General features: G+C 38.2%; 1 protein-coding gene across 3 annotated transcripts in view; it reads right to left on the minus strand.

Moving 5' to 3' along the window:
• The window catches only part of Gad1 (glutamate decarboxylase), a 62464-nt gene that overhangs the window by 17750 nt on the left and 25477 nt on the right, over window positions 1–19237 (minus strand). For all 3 annotated transcript variants that reach the window (XM_067790562.1, XM_067790559.1, XM_067790560.1), the window contains 3 exons: window positions 9780–10016; window positions 2069–2637; window positions 1897–1964 (listed from right to left, as the gene is read on the minus strand). In XM_067790562.1, coding sequence (XP_067646663.1) covers window positions 1897–1964; window positions 2069–2637; window positions 9780–10016 — 874 coding nt within the window. The remainder of the gene's footprint in view (window positions 1–1896; window positions 1965–2068; window positions 2638–9779; window positions 10017–19237) is intronic.

Raw genomic sequence — 19237 nt, forward strand, 5'->3', positions numbered from 1 at the left:
TGATTGCCTCAAATAACATAAATATGTATATGTATAAGCGTATATTGTGTTTAACGGTTAACCTGAAAAAGCAATTCAGCTTTCGCGAATAACCACCGATATCTACGAACAAAAATGGCTTTCTCAGTGAGATATATTTAATTTTGAATTTTTTCCGTCCTTCTCGCTATCACTGATATCGTGTAATTTATTACCTAAGGTTTTTTAAATCTGTTATTTACTAGAGTCTGCAAATAATTGTTATTCCACAAAATTGTAATCAGAAAAATCGTACAACATATCGATAGTATGTTTTTGGAGCCCTGCATGACTCCTCTTTTTAGAACCATTTTGAGATCATTGTTCAACTATTTGGGGAAAATTTTAATATAAATTTAAGACTTTTTGTAATAATGTTTGCCATTTCCGGGACTATTATAAGAAAATTGTAGAATTATTTTGGATTTTTTCGGCATGGTTTTAGATTCTATTTGAAGTCACTTCGGGATGATGTTGGGGAAGATTTCGGGATTATTTCCGGAATATGTCGGAACCATTTTGAGATCGTTATGGGATCATCTTGGGAACCTTTTGGAGCAATTTCGAGGTAGTTTCGGGATAATGTTAGCGACTACTTCATTCGTTTGGCAGAGTTGGGAAAATCATTTATAAAGAAGAAAAGTTAACGTGTTATCGGCTTTTTGTCGATAGCAACTGTATCAGTTATCGGTAAAATATTGGTGAATTATGAATCGAAAAGTTATCGATTTGTTATCGGGAAAGTATGGAATTATTATTATCGAAGAGCTAAATGCAATTGATATCAAATAAATTTATCGAAAAAAAATTTTGTTCCTTTAATATAAAAGTCTTTTGATTTTTCGAAGTTAGATACTTTTTGAACAAACTTTATATGAAAAAAAAAACCATAAACTAGAAAACGAAATTTGTTTGAGATTGTTTATTGATATTAGCAAAAAAATAACGTTCAAATTATTTAAAAGACAAATGAAAAGAAATATGTATATTTCTATGCTTTTCGGTAAAAGTAACGTTATTATGCAGCCTTGGCGAAAAGTTATATTTTATATTATATATTATTTGTTGTAAAAATATTGTTTTTTTATCGAGTTTTATCGGAGTATTACCGATTTGTTATCGAAAAAGATGACTCTTGGAGTGGTCGTGATCACCAAGGAAGGTCAAGTTTTCCTCCACCTACCTCTCCCAACTCGGTGGAGGTCTACCTCTTCTTCTGCTTTCAAACTGCGGTGTCGACTGAAATACTTTCTTGACCGGGGTATTGTCGTCTATTCGCATAATAAGATTCTCACATAGACGAAATGCTTCACAGTCTCGGATGACAACAAATACTACGTCTTGTCCTAATTTGCACCAGGACACACTACTTTTGCTTGTTTTTCTAATCCAGAGAAGGCAGAACTCAAAGCGCGTTTGTACATGCAAATAATATTAATTTCATAAGCATACGCCAGTGCTTGTGACCTCTTATATATCAAGATATTATGTCCAAAAAAGCCCCAAGGCTTCGCTGGCAAAGTCATGATGGGCGACAACGTTTTCGACAATATATCGATAACTCTTCGGTAAAAAATCGATATTTTTCCATAACAAAGCAATATTTTTAGATCAAAGAACGCTATATATATTCGATAGTAATGCGATATTTTTTCAATTAAAACCGATAAGTCCCCGATAACATTGGCTATCGATAATAAATTCATAACTCTTCCATAAAAAATAAATAACTATTCGAAAACTATCCATAATAAATGTACCGATAACAAACTCATAAATCGTCGATAACAATCAGATAACTCGGTTTTATTTGAAAGTATCTGTGTCTGGAATTGTTCTTTACAATCTCTGTATAGAAGTACAGGTAAAAGCGCTTACCTCTCAATGCCAGAAAGTCGAGGATGACGATATTTACGCGACAAAAGCAGACCACCGCCCCAAGCCGCCTAAAACGAGAAATGCAAGAAGATGAAGTATAAAAATATGAGAAATGTTTGTCCTCGCATATTATTTTATTTATTGATTTTAACAATTTTTAGCATAAACTCACATCAACGTGCAACCAGCAATTGTACTTCTGGCATATATCGGCAATCTGATTGATATTATCAAAGGCGCCCAACACAGTCGTACCGGCAGTAGCATTTACAAAGAACGGAATATGACTTTTGGCCTTACGTTCCAATATCAAACGTTCCAATTCAGGTAAAATCATTTTTCCATGCTCATCAGATGGCACCATAACACAATGCTCCGTGCCAAGACCACAAACCGCAGCACACGATTTCACCGAATAATGGCATTGATCTGAGGTGAACATAACCAATTGTCCTGGTAGACCAGCAGCCCCGTGCTCCTTATAGTTGGGGAACATTTTGTGGCGTGCAGCCAAGAATGCATACAAATTTGAAATTGAACCGCCGGGTGCCAAAATTGAATCGCCACCTTCCCAACCGATGATTTCACGCATTTTCGAGAGCACAACATTTTCCATTAAAATGAAAACTGGCGCAATTTCGTATGTGAACATATTGGTATTGGCAGTTGCTGTTAACCATTCGCCAGCCATTGATACAATGTCCAGTCCGCATGACAGCTGATTGAAGAAATGTGGATGCCCTGTAGGATGAAAAGACAGAAGAACGAGGATATAAGTAACAGTAAGAAATGCGTTTAGGAAATTAATTTATGGTCGACTTGTTTTATATATAAAAGCTGTAACTTTCCACATACGCCCAAGTGTTTTTGAGCTAACGGATGTCAGAAAATTGTTTCCGCTCATTGAAAGGGCAGTGAAGCAATGGTTGGAACTTTTCTTTTGAAACCTAATGTAGCCGAATTATTTGTTTTCGCATACTTGAGATGATCTTAACCACAAATGCTCAGGATGTCTTTGGTTTTGAGGGCCTAATTTTAAAGGATCTGTTTATTTTGAAAGGGTGATAAATCGGTTAGCAATAATATTAAATATATCGTACAAAACCCACTGGTCAATATGTAAATATGTCGTTTTAACAAATACAAAAGCTGTGTCAGGATTGCAAAAAAACATAAAACAACAAAACAGACAACACGGCTTACAAAATACAATCTGGATTAAACATAGCCTTTCTAATGGGCCAGGTCAGATGGGATGATACTGATCATGATGCTTTCATTCCTCAAGCAGGCCCACCTAAAGCTCTTATAAGCGTGGGATCGGTTTGTGGAGCGAGTATTATTAGCACAACTCATGGGGGAGTGCTCCTATGGAAACATTCAGATCAAAAGGAACAAGGATTGGCGAATACGCTAAGGACTTAGTGATACTGATCACAAGTAAGTTACCACCAACAGCATTTTCGCAGTGGAGAGGAAAAAACGAGTTGGGGGGATTCAACAAAGGCGGAGCTTGCCATTTTCACTAGAAAAGACTCTCTTCTTCAACTTGACGAAACTGATCAAGCGGTAAATCTCGCTTGGAAAACCAAAAAATCTCACGGTAATTCCTAACGACAGCATGACACTGCTAATACGCGTCCAAAAATATCGAGAGAGCTATCAAACGACGCGTATTGACATCAGTATTAATAATCCGAAGGTGGAAAATAAAAGTTTTAACTCGTTCAAGAGATATTAACGAAAAACCGAAAAAAGACTCGCGGGTACCTCCGAAACCGGGGGTGGTATCCATAGTATTTTTGCGCAGAACACCTTTCTGCGTTGCGGCCTTTGTCGGTGTTTATAAAAAATTACCCTGTGTCGGTCCAACACCGGTTTGGAGACCAAAACTATATCCGCGCAAAACACTTATGTTCACAATTTTTTTGTGGGTACAACAACATACAACAACCACATGAAAATCGCCAACTTCAACTGCAAATATCTCCGGACAGAGATAAAATTTTACTTCGCCTTCAGATTATTGTTGTCGAGGTCAGTACGCGTCTTTTGACACCTCTCTCGATATTTTTTGACGCGTACTAGCAGTGTCATGCTGTCGTAAGGAATTACCAATCTCACTATCACCAACACTTTTTAATGGTAGGTGCATTTGAGTGATAGTGCCACCCTGGTTTTAATCCATGTGTTTAGTTTCAAGTCACAAGCTTCATGAGGAGTTACTTAAACATAGACTGTAAGCATTCGCAATTTTATTGGTTTAAGTTTCTCTTTAAGAAATTTAGACGCTTGAAAAAAAAGAAAATAAATATACCCATATGCTTTTCGATTATCAGCGCTTGTCTGTCACAGTGTCAGCCGGCGTGATTATTTTAAGCAGGAAATCGAATGACATGAGACAAACGACCGAAGGTGGGAGTTAAGCTTGGTAACAGATGTGCTTGGCAGCTATGCCGTTGTATACATCCCTACTCTAGACAGTCAAACGAAAGCATGATTATTTCTTTTATTAAAAAGCAAATCGCAATTTTGTTTTCGTTTATTTCAAGTTCAACGTTAAATGCAACCAAAAAGCGGAAATAATGCGTTACAAGTTCAACGGAGATATTGAGACAATAAACCGCCTAGACATCGACGAAATAAAATAATAATTTTTGTTGTTGTTTTGTTTTGTTAAAATGGAACATCACAAATCACGAGTCAGTGCATTTCTATATCGCTATGTAAGCCACACGAGGGCGTGGTGGAGGTTGATGCAACAACGGCAGACGACGGTACATCTGGCGCTTCCGCTTCCTTTCTACTATTTGATATGTAAAATCGATGCAAAATTGTTGTTTACATTTGCTTTTATCTCAAAAAAATTGTACAAAAGATTAAAAAATAAAAGTGAAAATATTTAAAAGCAAAATTACGAAACAAATTGGTCTAAATCCCGCCAAGCCCACACGAACTCTTCAACTGTATTAAGGGGTGTTCATAAATTGCTCATTTATTGTAGCTAATTGCGAATTACTGCACCACAAGCGAGTCAAGCCAAAATCCCCAATAGAATACTGAATGAAATCGCAAACAAACAAGAAACAAATACAAAAGTAAACAAAAATACAAATCACAAACAAAGAACAACAATCGTCATTGCGAATAGCACATGAACCCGACCTACCCAGATAGTACAATGCATAAAGAAATATGTAGTGTGAATTTAACAAGGGGTTGGAAGGAAGGCAGATTGATGAGCAAACCCTTCGTCTTAAGTCTGTCTCTTCAAATGCCGGGTGCCATAAGTCGTGTGATTAAAAACCCATTGCCGCGAGCCTTGAAAGCGCGCGTCATTCATTCAATATCAACCAAGCAGTAGCAGCAGACCAGCTGAGACCAAGCAAGTAGAACTTCTATGTACATACATGGAGTGAACCATTTGTCTTGACGAGATCTGTATGGGTTTATGGTTTTAACGAAGGCAAACATTTCAATTTGCACGGGGTGTTGCTGACATTGGCACAGTTGGCCAAATGCACAGTTTATTGTACTTCAGTCGCCCATCCAAATTTATGTCGTACTCCGGCATACTCCGCTACTCATTCATTCGTTCAGTTAACCATTCATTCGCATCAAAGGATCAACGTGCAGCGAGTCAGAAAATAACAACGGATTTTGATTAAAGCTCTCTCTCTTCTAGATTAAATACATACATACGAACGACCGAATTCTTATACAAGACATGTGTGCGTGTCTACGTTTTTCAGGACATTGATGCCCAACTCCAACGTATTGTCAGATTGCCATGTGCTTCTGATTGCTTGCTGCCTCCGATGAGCAGTAAATAGTGTGTCCGTTTATGTGCATGCGGGGGTTGGTAACGGTATATTATATTACCAATATGGAGTGCGGGGGATTACGTGGGATTATGGATCATAAATGGGATTTTTATCGCACTTACGTAATAAAAGCAAAAGAATTCGTTCGCCTGCTGCAGCATTTGTGAGTGGTTAGGTGAGCTTTGATGGAGTTCCTATTAAAGCTAAATGTAAAAGTCATTGAAAAGTAGACAAGTCAATGTCAGATTATGTTTATTTAGAATATAAAGCGACAAGTTCACTTTAATAAAAACCTGAGTGAAGTTACCGCCATAAAAGGTACGTCTATAGATTCTCACCGTTGGTGAAAAAAGAAATGGAAGATCAGGTATAGAAGGATTTAATTTCCGTATGCCTGGTTGTCTGGTTTGTTGATCTCTACCAAAACTGTCTAGATGGTTAACGCCAATTAAGAAGAAGAAGGCAAGGCGCGTGGTTTGAGTGCTGTTGGATATGTAATGTGTAAATGTTTTCAATCCACTGGATACGGTTGTGCTTTGGGCTAAAAATCAGCAACATTATTCAACAAGCCTAGGAGAAGACTAAAATGTTTTGTTTTCTTGACGAAATCGCTCTGGTTAGAGAATTTCAGGGTCTGTAGGTGAAATGTCTGATTCACCAGTGGAAGTTGTTTCTAATTTCATGAAGTTCCCTTTGAGGCAAAGCTTGACTTCACCATCTTCTAAACAATGTGATGGGGAAGAGAATTATGAGCTTAAATCTTGGAACGAAGTTTGAGGAATAGGCAGAGAGGCTCTGACGCCAAGCACTGTTGTGTTGTTTTTGTAACAGCACTTCACTTTATTTGGTCGGTTCATTTGTAATGTTGCTTTCACTGCCATCACTAGTATTCAGACCCATATGGCCTTTACTTCTCTGGAAAAATGTTACCCTCATGTTAAATAAAAAAAATAAATACTTGGCGCGATTCACCTCCGAGGAAATTTAGACGATTCTAACTTTTGGGCCAGGCTGCCTGGCGTTCAGAAAAACGTTGGTAATGGTAATCCTTTTCTAATTCAGTGGGGAATATTTTTGGAAAGGGGCACATACACGAGAGAGCTGAGAAGAGCTATGAGAGCAACATTATCTTCAGAAAAGAAAACGCCATGAGCTGCTAGAACACTTGCATGCATTTAATTCGGTAGGTAAACGCTTACCTTGATTCAGTTAACTTCTCAAAGATTTTATAATAACTAATAAACTAAGCACATCGAATTAGGTAAGTTTCTTTAAAGCTCACAATCTCCTAATCTTCAAATTACTGGTGCGTCCACTCCATATACTCACCTACTGGTACCTTTGACACCAATCAACCACTCATCATTTCACCATTAACCACCTTATCTATGACTTACATCTCTATATCCTTAACTCCAGTGGAACTTTCAACCGATTCATTCTTTACCCATTTGGCTTTGGCATCAACCACCCTATTACTAATTCTATCGTCAGCATTGACACCGTCCACCGTGGTTACTCGCCTGCTTCTCCTCCTACCTAGAACTAGGGACTTATCGCGCTTTATTTTCTGTAAATATTGTCGCTCTGTTGGTTTTTCTCAGCTCGCTCGTGAGTTTGCGTCTTCCTTTTACAAAATACATATTTTCCATCGAATAAAAAAAGATCTAATAATCTACAAAAAGAGCCATGTTGCATAGCCACAGACCTTGTTCAAAATTTAGAATTTAAGAGTGCAACACGAGGTTAACATTTCTAACGACATTTTCTTATCTCTAGATTGGCTGAGAGCTACCAAATTCTTATACGAAACCCATCTTGCAAAACCATTTATGGAAATGAAAATTGACGCATTAAATTGGGATTTTGATTGGCTAAAAACTCCATGCTGAAGACAAGCTTCCTCCAGAATCACCAACAAGGCGGACAAGAGACCGCTTTTCTGAGAAAAAGAAAAAATACGTGATCAGCTTAAATTAATAACGTTGAATGATGGAAGGTTTCAATACCTGGAAGAACTTTTGGGAAAAAGAAAACGCCATTTCGGTGACCTATGACCCTTCAAATTATGATACATCGATTCATACAACATAACAGTGACTCATGCCATAAGAAGAAAATATTCAAAATCATTCAATTAAAGATGGACACATCATGGTGTGCAATAAAGGGGTGCGTATGCATAGAAGATAAGTGCTTCCTCTATCCATGCGTTACGGATTGACGGACTTCGATCTAATTTTGTAATTGTGTCGCATTCTTGTACCAATTTGGAACTACTTCGGGAACTACTGTTTCATGAATATTTCCTTGGGAGGGCTTCAGGAACGCTTTGAGATTATTTTAAGGATCATTTTGTAACTATATATATGTATATGCCATTTTAAGGCAATTCAGAATGGCTTCTGGTATATATTCGAAATCATTTAGAGACTATTTCAAGACCAATTTGGAACAATTTCAGAATCATTCCGGTTTCCTTTAGGTAAAATTTGGGGCAACTTCGGGATCATTTCGATTCTATTTCGAAATCATTTCGGGAGTGTTACTGCACCAATTCAAAATCACTTCGGAATTATTGGTGCTTCTCGTTCGCTTCTTCTTCTTCTTCTGCTTCTTCGTTTCGAGACTACTTCGGAACCAATTTGGAGCAATTTTAAGATCCCTTTAGGTATAATTTTGGTAAAACTTCATAATCATTTTAGACTGCTTCGGGATAATTTTGGCACAGTTTTAGGGTCACTTCGGGACTCTTTTCGGGACCATTTCGGTACAACTCCTGAATTGTGTGGAAATATAGCATACTTTTTCTAACAGTTTCGCTTTTATTCACTCCTAGTTTAAATCCCGTTTTCATCGCCAACCGTTCACGTTAATTTCTTTTTTTGCTGTATAAACATATACATACATATATGTATATATATTAGCGTAGTAAAAATCTAACTTTTTATCCTTTGATAATTGAATTTGTTAAACAAACACCTTCCAAGTTTATCTAAACGGGAATTGTTTGAACAGGCTAGTCAGTGACGAGATATACTGCACCCCATTACCGCGATGTAAAACGGCAAAAAGCTTGACAATTACTCAAAATCAAATTTGTTTTCGCAAAATATTTGAATAATAATTAGCCACCATTGGCAACAGGCAGCCAAAAGCATATGCTCTGAAACTCCCACGAGCTCTGCACTGCATGGTGCCCTTTTTATAGTGACATTCAAGACGTGACTGGTTGTGTTGTGGTCGTATTAGCGTAATTCGTTACTTAAAGCTATGCCGCACAATGTGGACAACGAACAAATGACAGATAACCAGATCAACGCACTGATGCCATTTTATGGCCCATTGAATCCAGAGACTCTTCAATTTACACCTTTCATGAGCAGACATCGCATAAGCGCATTATTTGCGCTGTGTGGGGTGGGGTGCATAATTTATTGTACATAAATATCATTGTGATACTTAAAAAACCGACAAACTCTTAAAATTTTTTTTTGGGTTTTTTTTGTTGTCAAATATTGTGGCTGCCATTGAGTGCCAAATCAATCAAACTCCCACACCGCTAAAGGATTGAAAGCCAAAAGTCGTGTGGCACTTTGTTGTTGTTGAGCATCATGAATGGCACACTGATTTTATTGTCTAACTCCTTGCTGACTTTGATGCCCGCCCATGCAAGCTCTTCCTAATCGAATTTGCCACGTGACCGCAATTGTGTTTGAAGTAGCGATAATAAGCGTATTTATGCCACTCCGATGATGAGACATGCTACATAGTTATATAGCCGCCTCAGGAGACACTTAAACGCAACCAAACACGCGCTCCACCCCCAATCACTAAACCGGATTCTCATGCTTTGTTGCGGATGTGTCGGCGTTGGCGTTGACTTCCTGAATGTGAGTGGCGTTTTTTATTGTTTTGGCGAGCAAAACTTTTTAATGAAATCAATTTTTGTTTTGCTTGTTTGTTGTGGGTTTTCTCAATGGAGTTAGCAGCGTTTTAGTAAAAATGTAGTGGTGCAAAAGTTAGTTTGCTCCCTTGTTGCCGCCCATATTTACTTACCAGTTTTCACTTGATATTTTAATGTGGTGGCACAGTCTTCAATCAGTTGCTGCAACGTCACTGCCCGATCAGGTATCTCCAAATCAAGTAACGCTTTCATTTCCTCTGGGTGATGGAATTCCAACACTTTTTCATTGCGGTCGTTAGTCGCCTTTACAAAGTCCAACAGCACATCGATGACCTTCTGTAGGAACTCCCGTGTCTCACCTGTGGCATTGACTGTTGTTGGCAAAAGATCTGCAAAGATATTAAAAAAAAAAAGATTATTAAGAAAAAACTCCAAACGAACGCGAACCAGCAGTCGAAGGCAAGTCCAAAGTAAAATACTTCACGCTTTAGACTTATTTTCTGCTGATAGTTGCCTCTCAAATTAAAGTTAAATCAAATTAATTTTTGCAGTTTTTTAAGCAAAACAAACCATCGTCCTTGGAAGATTATGTGTAAATTGGACATTGTATTGTATTAAACTGATTATTCCAAAGGGTGGGCTGGAGAGAGCAAAAGGCACACTTCGAAAAGACTGAACAAGGAGCTTGAATGCACCCAGAAATGAGTTTAAAAGTATTGCTCAATATGAAGATTCAAAACATTGCTCTTAGGCTTCAGCAGTGTTGACTTATCCTTGAGGTGAGCGAATTGAACTTTGCGGAAAGCATATTATACTGGAAATAAGTCTAAAGCTTCTACGGAAAATAATAAGAGCTGAATGTAGAGATCGTCAGAGCCCGGAATAGGACACAGGCTCTCGAAATATTTTGTGACAAAGTTTTGTGACAAAGTTAAGCTGCTAAATATGAAACTCTGCACCTCTTCTGTTCCGAGCGATCTGAAAGAAGACACGTGAAGTGAACGTTATGAATTTCTTTCGGTTTCGTGTAGGAAAACCTCTTAAACGTGTTATTTATACTTATTTTTAAGTTAGCGGTTTGATCTTGAAAATTATCCAAAGTAAAATTTCGATATGAAAAGTCTGTATCCAAATTTTTTGCAAGCAGACCTCTTTTTTGATCCTACACAGACGGCCGGGAATCGTTACCAATTATTTTGATTCACGAAGGGATTTGGAGCGATCATGACCTTACGGTTTGTTACATCCCGGTCTTAAAAATACATACTAGACCACCTATTATTGGTTTACTTTCACTGATATACTGGTTTTTGACATCGACTCGCAACTAGCTCATCACTCAAAAGATCAGTCTTTTACCTTTTCTGGACATTTCACGCCGATACCTATTTGAACATTCACTGGACGACCGTCGGACATTCATCGTGGCACTATCCACCGACTTCATCAATACCAGCCCACTTCGCAAAAAAAAAAAAACCAAATTAACGTATAAGTAAATATTTGAAAGTGACACCTTGAACGGCATATACTGTTACTTTCCTGACGTTGTTCATCACTGATCTAACAAGTATTTGAGTCTTGAAAATCTCACCCGCCGTTATCCTTACAATCACTGAAGTCAATTGGCAACAAAGCCGTTGATCTTACCTCCCGCTACCTTTGCTACACCCGATAAGCCTTGTTAGAAATACTATATGGGCATTTTAGAAGCCAGTCAAATATAACGTATTGTGTGAAGAACTGAACGCAACGCAGTAAGCCAAAGAAACCTTAGACTGAGAGAATTATCTCTCGTCAGAGTAGGTCAAGTCTAATGAACAAAGCACATGCGTTAATTCATTTAGAAACACTTTTTGAAAATATTATTAAACTATAGTAGACAGGAGGAAGACGAGATTTGCAAACGATCGACCCAGCGGGGAAGGCGTGTTAACAGGTGCGAGCTGCAAACTGTCGACGACCATATGCAGGTCTCACGACCTATGACTAATAAAGTTATTTTTATCACTGAGAAAAGGGGAATATTAACACATGAAAGGCAACTTTACTGGGCATTGCCTTCTAACATCACATGCTTTCTTTTAAATTAGACCTCGCAGGGATAGCAAATGTTGGAAGTGCGGATTGCGGAAGGAGATAGACCACATTCTGTACACTCTCTGTATCGTCTATATCTATAAAGAGTGACACAGCTACCAGATATAGAAGCAGCAAATAAGCTTGGTACCCTAGAAAACTTCTACTATTTACCAAACGGACAGCATTTTTTTATTCGTTGAAGGAACTATTTCTACTTGATATATTTTATCGATATGTTTAGGGATCGAGTAACCGAGTTCTGATGTCGCACTGATAACGACGTTGCAGTATTTATCCCATGAATCCTAAAGAATACTTTTACGAATTCGGAGAAACAATTATTTCTGGCATGAATGGCCAAAAATCCATGAAAATGCGGTAACTTTTATTACACAAAATTTGTTTAATGATTCGGCCGTATAAATTTAAGTACTTGTTATTTTTATGATGCTGTGCTGCGTTGCGAATTGTAAATAAAATCAACAGATGCTTTAATAGCACGTGTTATTCGCCCTACAATCCCCTATATTTCCTATTTTCTTTATAGTTGGGGCTGCTGCAAGATTCGAGTGCTACGAACCTTACTTGGTCAGCATGCATGGCTCAACTTGGCTAGAAACTACAACGTTTAAAATATTTTTTCTTTTAAAGTAAAGCATTTTCAATAAGATTTTAAGAGTAAAAAATAACATTTTTTACATATTTCAAAGTAAGAAAGGCTTCTATATTGCTTCGCTATCTCGTCGTTCGGTGCTCTTGCCCACGAAATTATTTATTATATCTGAAAGTATTCCTGCACATTTTGCCCATTATCTTTGGCTTATCCGATTTCCTGCCTTCTGCTCATAAAAATCAGATTGCATTTAAAGCATTTCTTCTTCTTCTTCACAAAACTACCATAATCAAAAGCATTCGGTAAATCATAAAAAATGAAAATATTGTTATTTTATCTGAAGGAAATTGCGGCTACCGTGCACTGATTGAAAATCTCCCTTCCTGTGCATGGTTCGGTCGTTCGATGCAGATGTTGTTGCTGTTTGTCTGCTACAACGAAGTGCCATAAACAATAATAATAACAACATTCGAGTGAATATATGTGTGTATGTGGGGCCACTTGGAGTGGGTTAACGGTGTATTCTATGCAATGTAGTGGACGACAAGTTCTACAATATGGCAATCGACCCTTACAAGGTCGCACAGCTGAAGCCAAGTAGGAGGAATGGGAAAATTCATCCATCATTTTATGAATTCGTATTCAAAATTAATTTTCTTCTTGTTTCATTGTTGAGATGCTGAAGTTATTTTAAGAATTTGTTGTACAATAGAAGAGCTGGGGTTAAAAATAAGTTTACTTTCAAAATATACAACAGTGTCCGCTTCGGCTGAGTTGGAAGAGTATATGACTAGCAAGTCAGAAGTTATTTATTCAAAAAACATGGGATCACTTAGTTTCAAAATTTTAGAAAGGTGTCAGCAAACCCTGTAAGCTTTTCGTATGAGGAGGCTTCCAGCAAACCAGATGGTCTTGGAATATGGGGTACGTAGTAAAAAACTTGAATAATAAATTGAACAAATAGCATAGCGCAAAATTGAAGGTCTTAACCTTGTTAGGCTTAAATTCGCAGGAACAAAGAAATAAAAAAAAATAAGTAACGAAAAAACGAACAAAATCAACAAAGCAAAAATATTGAATTAATGAGTTTTACCTGAACAAGCTACTGATCGACAAAAACAATCTTAATATACTTTCACATACATACATGCCCATTCTTGACACAATACGTGATCATGCATTTTTCAACTAGAAATACAAGACCTGCAATATAGTCAGATTATGACGAAAAATTATCCAAAAAATGGCACAACGACGAGACTCATTTGTCTCTAAACGAGGGAATATTTTTCACATTTACATTCAGCACTTGACTCTCAAATAGATTGCTTGGCTTGGAATGCGGTTTCTTGGATATCTGATACCGGGTAAAGCGCCAACGCCAAATTTGATTAATTTGATTTTAGGTTACTTTTTTTACTTTTACTAGACATGAGGTAGGAGATATAATTCTGGAGGAGAAACAGAGTTTACAATATGTTGAAATCATTCTGGCCAGGAAATCACAGCCGCAGACCTAGTAGTCGGGAACATAGCGCTAACAACGGGAAAATGACAATAAAGTACATATCTGTATAACATTAGAAGACATAAAAACTGTTTCTAGATGAGTACCTTATAATCAAAACGGAGGTAGAAGGCGAGGCATCGATGATTCTAAAGGGATAGAGCCTGCAAAATACTGTGCAGCCCTGTATTAGGCAAACCTTTCTATTTACTGATGCATTTTTTCAGGCATGAAGTAGAAATATAAGAGGGAAACTGGATAAACTGCAGCCGCATGTTTGTACAAGCGTGGTGTTGCTAAGTTTGGATGATAATGAGCCTCGCGACATTAGAGGACCAAAGTTACTTTTGTTACTTAAAATTTGTTCCTCTAGACCCATGATAACCATTTTACAAGCACTGCCTTTTGGTATCACATGCTTATTACTTAGGCTACCTCAGTAACAGCATTTTTCGGAATTTCGAGTTATAGGAATAAACTCTTAAACACATATTCCTCGTGTTCCAATGAAACGTGATCCAGATACGGATAGAGATTTAACATGCAAATTTTCTAAGGGGGGTCGCCCCTCGGCAGTGTTTGGCAAGCACTCCGAGTGTATTTCTGCCATGAAAAGCTCTCAGTTAAATCTCATCTGCCTTGCAGATGCCGTTCGGAGTCGGCATAAAACAAGTAGGTTCCGTCCCGCCAATTTGGAGGAAAAAATAAAGAGGAGCACGACGCAAATTGGAAGAGAAGCTCGGCCTAAAATCTCTTCGGAGGTTATCGCGCCTTACATCTGGATCACGCTTCATTGGAACATAACAATTATGTTTGTGTCCAGCGTCGGACAGATTAAGGCTATAAAGAGTGGCACAATTTTTCGATTTAGAAGAAACGTCTAGTATTTTTTAAAGAAGAGAGCCTTTTTTTAATAACATTGGGTAAAGTTCTTGATAGGGGTTATCAGTTTAGTCGAAAAAACGTCTGGTAACACTATGTGAAATCCTTACCGACCGTTTCCGAACGGCATCTGCAAGGCAGTTAAGTTTTCACTGAGAAGCTTTTCATTGCAGTGCTTTCAAGTCCTGCCGAAGGGCGACCCGCTTGGAAAAACCGTTGTTCTAATTGAAAAAAATTGTTTCTAAATTTTTGATGTTGCTGTCTCCGGGGCTTGAACCCACTCCTGAACCTGCAAAACTTCTAATTTTGTCACACTTACCGTTTCTCACATACAACTTGGCTTACAGCTGCCAATTAATTTTGTTACTAAACTTAAACTAGCTCTGAAAAATCAGGCCTTGTTGTTATTTTTGGACAAGCTGTACCTATCAACCAAATTGTTGGTCTGGGGCCGCATGATCAGTGGTAAAGTTGGTGGACCTCATGTTGGGCGGCGTGAACACTTCAATAAGTTTGAGGAAAAAGATTGTATCTTATTTAATAAAACTTGATAAGATCAATATTCTGACTGTACAATGCCTTCTGACGTCACATTCCTTTGAATTAGGCTTGGTCAGTGATAGCAGATGTAGGAAGTGCGGGCTGGAGGAGGAAACGATCGAGCACGTTCTGTGCTCGTGCCCTGCGGTTGCCAGGCTAAGACTCCAGCTATTATTAGTGATACAGCTGTCAGATCTAGAAGCAGCAAGTGGCTTAAGTCCTAGGAAGCTTCTAGTATTTGCCAAGAGGCGGGATTTATTTTATAACATAGGTCCTGGTTTTTGATAGGATTTTTCAGGTTGGTTGTTAAAACAAACTTCTGGTATCACTACGGACTTATTTAGTCTACGCGAGGTCCTCATGGACCGGCCAGTCCAACCTAATATTTAAAAATAACCAATAAATTGAGACTTCTGGGTATAAACAAGAATAAAATAAATCGGGGTGATTTTGCAGCTTCAGAAAGAATCTTTCGCCAAGAAAAAAAGTAAATATTCACTTATCATTATCAAACTTTAATTGCGACCCAAAAGTTCCCGTTCACATTCCTAGAATGAAATCGAGTGCAAAATTGAAATTTTCTTTTCATTACCCAACTCGATGGTGTGTGGATTTAAAATGTCGCGCACGCACACATCGTAAAATTCTAACTTAAAAAACAACCCAAATATGTTTTTTCTCAAATTAGCAACGCTCAAAAATGTTATTGTTCGCGTTGCTCTTAAAATTCAATTTAAAATGCGTTGATGGTCGCTTTCGCTACGCCTCTAAGCGCAGATCATCCTCACACTGATTACCAATACACTCATAGATAACAATCGGGTTGTTTGCAAAAGGAACAGGAAGACAGCACCAGTCACTTGCACACGTTAACAACTGATAAACTGATAAGGTTTTTTTGGGCTTAAAAAATTCGCTTGACTGACTTTTCCTTAAGGTGCTCTTAGGCCAGGTCTCACTATCCACCATATGCAGTAAATAAACGGAATTCCAGTGACATGTGAACGAATGTAATATCCTGTGACTAAACGGTTTATGCTTGCCGCGTATTGAATTTCAGCCACACGCATATATATTTGCTGCCAAGCGAGGGGATGACTTTGACTTCTTGCCACCGTCGCTCGCATACGCAGTCATACCAAAACTGAGACATCGCGCCAGCATACGTGTGCACACGAATTACGAAGGAGGAGTAATACTGGGCGGAGGGTGGTGAGATACGTTGGGTAATTTATCACCTCAGTGGACGAGTGTGTCGTGCACCGGCAGCTTCTGGTGTACAAAACTGTAATTTTTCCTCTTACATTTATTCTGAAGAGTTGTGGATTTCTTTGGCAAATAAACTGAATTCAGCATTTTAGGAAGTTTGTGTTGCTTGTTGCGACAGTAGATTTGCTATTGTTAGGACTATTAGTTTAGCCACAAATCGAAAATAGAATGTCATTTGCCAAATGTGGGCACGACTGACGTTTGCACGGATGCTTAGTCATTATAAGTATTTATCCAGTACTTAAACATGTTAACAACACGCGCCATTTTAATATCTTGCAAATACAACAACCCATACTGGTATACTTAGCTATGCGTATGAGTGTGTGGGGGAGAAAGGCAAACGTTTTTTGGAAATTTAGTAATTCCGGATAAATAAAACATACTGGAGTCATGTGAGAAGCGACGTCGACGACGATATCCCGAATGACTTCAAAGCTAAGGGCGATTTGCGCAGTAGTATCTAATGGAAAGGGACGAGAAATATGTGTTGACCAACTTAAGGATTTGTCCACAGAAATTCCCAGATATTGGAAGACTTTAACTCTTTCAATTCGAAAACACTTGTCGCTACAAGTTGTTTCAGAATTATACCACGTTCCAGAGCACATCAAATTGTTTAGAGCAAAATGTTCGCAGTCAGTGGCGTGGAATATAATATCAATATCGGGAGAGATTTTTGAATGTAAATCGAAATACATCATCTGTGTTTTCCTGCTAACAATCATTTTATGTGTAGCAAACCACACTCTCAACAGATGAACATCATAGTTGACACCTGCTATCAAATCTAGATAGTTCGCTGAACTATAGGCTATAGCAAGGTCATCTGCAAACGCGGTAACCTTCCCAAAAAAGGGCAGGGAAAATAAGGAATTCAAATAAACTAAGAACAATGTCGGACCTAAGACAGAACCTTGGGGTACTCCCAGGTCAATAGTAACAGAATCACTAAAACAACTGCCAACCTTAACTTTTTGCGCTCTTCCTGATAAGTAAGATTTCAACCAGTTATACATAAAGCCACGAAAGCCCACGCAATGTAATTTATTTAACAAGATTTGGTGATCTACCATATCAAATGCTTTCGTGATATCTACGAATAGGCCAGCACAGTTCTTTTTTTTGTCTAACTCGCTATATATAAAGGAACAAAAGTTCAAGAGGGCATCTTCGGTGGAACGTCCACATCGAAAACCAAATTGCATCGGGCTGAAAAAATTTTTGTTGTTAAGAAATTCAAGAATTCTACGTTTAACAAGCTTTTCAAAAGTTTTCGAAATGGAAGAGAGCAAAGAAATTGGTTGGTAATTGTTTATATCCTTTTTGTCACCCTTTTTAAATAAGGGAATGACTACAGCACATTTCAAGTCAGTAGGAAAAATTCCAGAAAAGATGCTTTTGTTAAAAAAATAAACTAAAATATCGACTAAATTTAAAGCGACATTTTTCAAAACCTGATTGGAAATTCCATCAGAGCCACACGATCTGGAGTTATCTAAAGAATTAACTGCCTTTAATATTTCAGCGCCGGTAAAAGGTACAAAGTAAAAACTGCTGCCTGAGGTCGAAAATATGGGGTTAATCATCGAAGTTTCGCATGTGCCTGCAATTGTGTGAGTTAGACCGACTGAAGAAAAGTGACAGTTAAAGAGATTTGCTACAATTTTGGGATCAGAAATGTTTACACCACTTTGTAATAAAATAATTGATGAGTCGACTGATTTAGAACCCCGATTAAAAATATTGTTTATTACCTTCCATTCCTTCTTTGGGTTCCCATGCGATGCTCTGAACTCATTGCTATAGAAACTGTCGCGTTCAAAACGGACTTCTTTCCTTAACTTTTTACATAAGCCTCTATACCGATTAGGGGCTTTCGTTCTCCCTAAGTATGATGGTTAGGGTGCTTAGAATATATCCGCGGCAGGTATGTCGGCGACAGGTAGAAATCCATGCAATAGAAGGTTGTGGTAGATAATGTCTACGGAAAGGCTCATCCTCGAAGAGCATCTAAATTATGTCGGACAGCCAGGCGATCCTGCGTGCCTTGCAATCAATCCTATACAACTACATCTAAGCTAGTGGATGACTGCATTGAAATCCTTAATGAACTGGGAGCCAAAAATAAGATTTTGTTAGGATGGGTTCCCGGACATCAGGGACATAAGTTAAATCTATCCGATACTCAAATTTGTCGTTTCTGTGAGCTGGAGGATGAAACGCCGGTTCACATTCTCTGCGAGTGATCGCTGCGGCAAGGCAGAAACTCTCCCATCTAGGTGCTGTGAGTCTTAATCCCCATGTGATATGGAGTAAAAAGCCTGAAGAGGTACTTAGATACATTAAAAGCTTCCACATACAAAATTAGGCCGAAAGGTCATGCACAATAGATCTACACAAAGGTCGCAATGCTTCCAGGCCTAATAATAATAATAATAAAAAGAGGCGAATAAAATACAAAATTGATTCAAGGGGTTGTGTAGCGCAACCCTTTTAAGCGGTTGTCAGCGCAATATATAGCTTATCCAACCCAATTGTCGACTTCAACTACCCGTAGCGATACTGTTTCTTTAACAGCTGAGGCCCTGTCGGTCCCAAATTCCACATGGATCCAGAGGGTGGGAGGGCGGTATGGCCTCAAAAGATTCATAAGGTCGTACCAAATCTTTCCCGAGATGGATGGGCTAGTATCTTAAGGGTGCTTGTTACCGAAA

This window comes from Eurosta solidaginis, chromosome 5 (assembly GCF_040869045.1).
Source record: "Eurosta solidaginis isolate ZX-2024a chromosome 5, ASM4086904v1, whole genome shotgun sequence".
Classification (NCBI taxonomy): Eukaryota; Metazoa; Arthropoda; class Insecta; order Diptera; family Tephritidae; genus Eurosta; species Eurosta solidaginis.